We start from the raw sequence: 4,916 nt of genomic DNA, 5'->3' as shown, positions 1-4,916 counted from the left end.
GTTAATCATCGCATTAATGTCATAGTTAACATTTGTATCTATTGTAAATGTCCCTTGATTTCTTTGTGTCCCATTATTTCTTCTCATTTTAATGCTCTTATCAACATAGAAAAGTGGATCTTCTTGCTTTGTGCAGATGTTTTTTTATTGAGACAATATCTCTGTCACCTGCATATTGTGACTTATTCCTCTTATTGTGAGAGCAGCACAATAATAAGAGAGGTTGTGTATCAGCCTGCAGTGTGTGAATAAAGTGCCGTTCTTCAACGCAGACGCAGTCCCGTGCTTTAATGTGTTGTTGCTGTAATGAGCTAATCTGAGCTAAAGGAGCTAGCGGTCTTCGGTGGTCTCCTTACTACGGTTGGGGGGTCTGCCAGCTTGGTTGGTAACACTGCAGACATCATGACTTGGACGTGGAGAACTGATCCAGGCTGCGTTGGATACGTAGAGCCCGCTTGGAGACGGAGAAGCGCACAGCGCTCACCATCCACTCAAAACAGAACATTAGCTTACTACTCTCTGGCCGGCTCGAGTGCCTGTTGTTTTGTTTCCGGTCCAGCTAGATCTCATCTGAGCAGCCACACCAGACATCGGCACCCGATTGAGGTCAAACGGAACTGTCACAGAAATACTGCTCTGACACGAGCTACTACTACTTATTGCATCGACTATTTCCTGTAGCGCCAAAGGCCAATCTAGGTTGTGTCCAATAGTGGGTACATTGAGATTACTGAAATGATTGAAAAATCGGTCCATAGTGGTGTGGTCAGTTTGGGAGTCTGACTTGATAAAGAGCCCAATAAAATGTTCTGAATGTTGCTTTGATATCTGAGGGGGCAGACAGGAGAGCACAGAGTGGCTCCTTAATTAGAGTAATGAGACGCGAGGAAGCTTGGTGTTGTAGCCCCTTATCACCAAGCAAGTACTAAAGATTGCAAAAGCATGCGTTCTGTTTGCCTAGTGGAGAGCAAGTGGAACATGAGCTCTTTATAGAGTTCAGGACTAGGGTTACTGGCATATTGATGATCTGGGCTGAGGATTAGGTCTGTGAGTTGAGTCTGATCAGCTTTATACAATTTCGATCAAACACGTGAGTAGAGGAGGAAATATAATAACAGAAGGTTAGAGAGAAGCAGAGAGTCCAGTCTCCACAAAGGACTCTTGGATGAGATGCCAGTAGCATGTCAAGAACCAAAGGGGAGTAGTCGCTTATAACTATCGTCAAATATTCAGTAGAAACTACATTAGAAAGGAGACTAGCATCTTCAAAAAAATAATCAATTCTAGAATAAAAAAGAAAGAAAATTCCTTGGCATGTGGATTATGAAATCTCCATGGATCAGCGCATTCATTTTGTAGCATAAAATCTGCAAATGCTCTTGACATGGGAGAGAGATGAGACAGTCTGGAGCTGGAGCAATCTAATCCCGGGTTAATAATGCAGTTTAAATCACCATCAAAAATGAATGGGTGTGTATTTAAGGCTGGGAGGCTGCTGAGTAATGTGTTTGCATCAAAATCACACGTTACACGTTAACCAGTAAGACAGGTTTCTGCTGTATGGTACCTGTTACACCTGTTGAGATCATGCTAGTGGGAATGAAGTGGAAAACCTGGTTTGTGGTTATCATTGACGCGCATGCGCCTCCTGTATGAAAGCTACGTCTGTTCTTAAATGTCTCATACCTTTGACGTTCCATGTATAAATTCATTCTATTTTCTAATCATGATTAGACCAGTAGACCAGTCCAGAGCCATTTAAATGGCCAAATATTGCAAATAGTGGGCGGGCATATTTTAGACAGAGCCATAGATTCAGATGTTGACCGATTGATCTTGTAACCTGATACACAAGAAAAGGAGCTAATCATGTATAAAATATGAGGCACTGTGTTCTCTGGGCTACTTGACAGTAATAGGATGTCATCCGCGTATAATAAAAGTTTATGTTCTTCTTGCCCTGAATCAATGCCTTTAATATCCACATGGTTCCTAATGGCCGAGGCTAAAGGTTCCAATGCCAAGGCAAAGATCAGGGTGAGAGGGGGCAACCCTGTGGGGTCCTATGTGCAAGATATACTGTACTCCCATTGGTAAGGACAGCTGCCTTTGAACTTCTATACAACAACTTCACCCATTTAATATACATATCACCCATCACAAATAAATAATCCCGCTCCACCCGGTCAAAGGCTTTCGCTGCGTCCACCGGTTCCTTACTTAGGGAGGTACACTTCTAATCTCAATCAACGTTGATACAAAGATACTGGTCTATAGCTCCCACAGTGCTGTGGGTCTTTGCCCTTTTTATGTATCAATGTTATCATTGCATACTCTCCGGTAGGCTTCCCCTCTGGACCGCATCCTGAAAGACAGTAAGAAGTCTCAGGACCAGCGGTTCAGAAAATGACTTGTAAGAGTCTGTAGGAAATCCACCCCCCCAGGAGACCTCCCAGCCCAGACCTCCCAGCATTTCATTCAAATGTTGCCCTGCTAAAATTAGTCAACACATTCTGGCCTCCATTATCTGCATAGTCCTTCTCTTATTCTCTAATTCTTTTATTTCCGTTTCTAATTTAGAAAGTTGATCAGATGCCGGACTGTTGTATTGATCTACCTCTTAAGTATGTCTCAAAGCATCCCACACCTCACCTGGATTATCCACTGTACCCTCATTCATTAGCCAGTACTATCTCAGAGTCATATCTACAGGACCATGATCAGTAATAACAATATTACCAAGTCCAGTCTGCTCTACTGTTGGTACGCATTGTTTTGATATCAAAAAGTAATGGGTCCTAGAATATGATGGGGATTAAAAAGAAGGTGTATTCTCTCTCCATATATCAACTGAGACAGTAACTGTTGACTCCTAGATCTAACTAATGCATTATGTCTTTGACATAACAGCATTTCCCAAATTCTGTATTAGTGCATGTCGACTGTCTTGGTGGACACTTATCGACTGGTCTTCACTTTCCCCGACAGGTGAAAGAGCTCAGTATGTTCTCCGCCTCCTTACCGAGTGCACACACCAGCGTGCTCACTTGAAGTGGACCTTCTCCGGGGGTTGAGACTTCGCCCTCCTCGACCACGTCTGACTACTAAACTTATGATGATGAGAGTTCTTGTCTTTTATTGACAGAGCGCTCGTCTCAGGCATAACATCGACTGACGTCAAAACCCAGCCTACCTGAACACACCTGTCACAAAATACATCCTCTGACAATTGGAATATGTGGATTTGGAGCTTTTTCTATGAAGAGTTCAAAGCAGTCAATAAGTACAGTACTGGTCTGGTTTCAGTGAACAGGGTCATGGAGTTTGCCGGCTTATGTCAAAAAGGTGTGTAATGTGGTCCAAAGACAGACTGAGCCTAACGTGTCAGAGAGTCAGAAGGAAAGTGGGACACGTCTCTCTCCGTCTCTGTCGGCCTCTGTTGCTCATATTGCAAGCAAGTGCAGACAGACAGACAGACAGACAGTTACCATAGTACATGCACCTACTCCTGAGCTGTCCTGCACTTCGATCACAATCATGACATCATCAGTGTTTAGATCTGTGAACACATGAATAGCTTCAGGTCCTGATGGAATCACATATTAACAAAGACGAAAGCCTCACTGATGTCTGCTGCACAAGATGAACGTGTTATTTTTAGGTTATGATACTGTTTGTTTTTCCCTGTGTCAGTCAGTCAGGATTGGGTTTGGCAGCAGAATGATGGAGATGAACTGCCCAATGAAATCCAGATGTTAGAAGAGGAACTGCACAGCTGTGTGCCAACACCTGCTGACCTTGATGAACCATGCAGGAAACACAAGTGGCATCCCAACATGAAACAGCCTTTATTTCATTCATTCTTTGGATTGTCTTTGGCAAACTGCAGCTGTAGTGAAAGAATAATGACGAAGCACATTTTATACAACATATTCTAACATATAAGACGATATATGAATGCATTTGCTGTGACGCGTGTGTAATATAAAGCAAACAGAATAAAGGGCACTTCCTTGTCTTTCATTGAACTGTTTTCTACCTTTGGCAAAATAACTGAATCGAGAGCGTATGTGACAGATTCACCATGTTGTGTCAGAGATGAACTTTCAGCTGCCGTCTCAGTCCACGCTTTGTCTCTGTGTTGATTCTAGACTTGAAACCATGACATGCTGTGTTTCCATGATGGTACGGTCCGGTTTGGTACAGGACGATACAGTTTGGGCGTCGACCGACAACAGAAACCAGCAGCGATATTTCCCTGCTCCACATCGCACTCAACAACACAAAATAAAAGCTTTGTATGAGAAGTGAAAAACTGGTCTAGCTCAACGCGAATGGAGCGGTTGGGGCGGGTTATTTTGGTACTATTCCAGATGGAAACACAGAAGGAAACCTACTGTACTGTAACAAAGTGAAGCGTTAAGAGGAAACATGGCTTCAGAGACCAGCTCCACCCTCATTCCTGCAGTAAAAGAAACAAAAAAAACAAAACACTACCAGCTTCTCTGACCCTGAGGATGGGGGAGGGGCAAAGTCCTGCTGCGTCCTCAGCCGAACAGTTTGATGAAGCACGGGTGACAGTAGGGCTTGTTCTCCTGCTCCTTGAAGCAGCCCTTGCTCAGCGGCTTCAGGCAGAAGTGACACACCAGGTGGTGGGGGTGGAACTTGGCTCCCATGGCCGTGATGCAGCGGCCCAGGATGGGCTGCTGACAGGCCTGGCACACGCTGCCGCGGGACTGATGGTAGTGAGCCTCACACAGCGGCTTCCCCTCGTGTTCAAAGAAGCTGCCGTTAACGAAGGGGCTGTAGCACTCCTGCAGGCAAGAGACGTGATCATAGCAACTGTCAAGCACCTGAATCTAACACATCTAACTATAACACTACTATTACTCACTCACTCACTCACTCACACACAC

General features: G+C 44.3%; 1 protein-coding gene across 6 annotated transcripts in view; it reads right to left on the bottom strand.

The window, feature by feature from the left end:
• Positions 1–3,824: 3,824 nt before the first annotated feature.
• The window catches only part of LOC122760750 (transforming growth factor beta-1-induced transcript 1 protein-like), a 15,196-nt gene continuing 14,104 nt past the window's right edge, over positions 3,825–4,916 (bottom strand). For all 6 annotated transcript variants that reach the window (XM_044015911.1, XM_044015912.1, XM_044015914.1 and 3 more), the window contains one exon: positions 3,825–4,814. In XM_044015911.1, the coding sequence (XP_043871846.1) occupies positions 4,548–4,814 (267 nt within the window). In that variant the 3' untranslated portion in view covers positions 3,825–4,547. The remainder of the gene's footprint in view (positions 4,815–4,916) is intronic.

This window comes from Solea senegalensis, unplaced genomic scaffold (assembly GCF_019176455.1).
Source record: "Solea senegalensis isolate Sse05_10M unplaced genomic scaffold, IFAPA_SoseM_1 scf7180000014031, whole genome shotgun sequence".
Lineage (NCBI taxonomy): Eukaryota > Metazoa > Chordata > Actinopteri > Pleuronectiformes > Soleidae > Solea > Solea senegalensis.
Note: the sequence above shows the minus strand (reverse complement) of the source record. Positions and strands in the feature narration are given on the sequence as shown.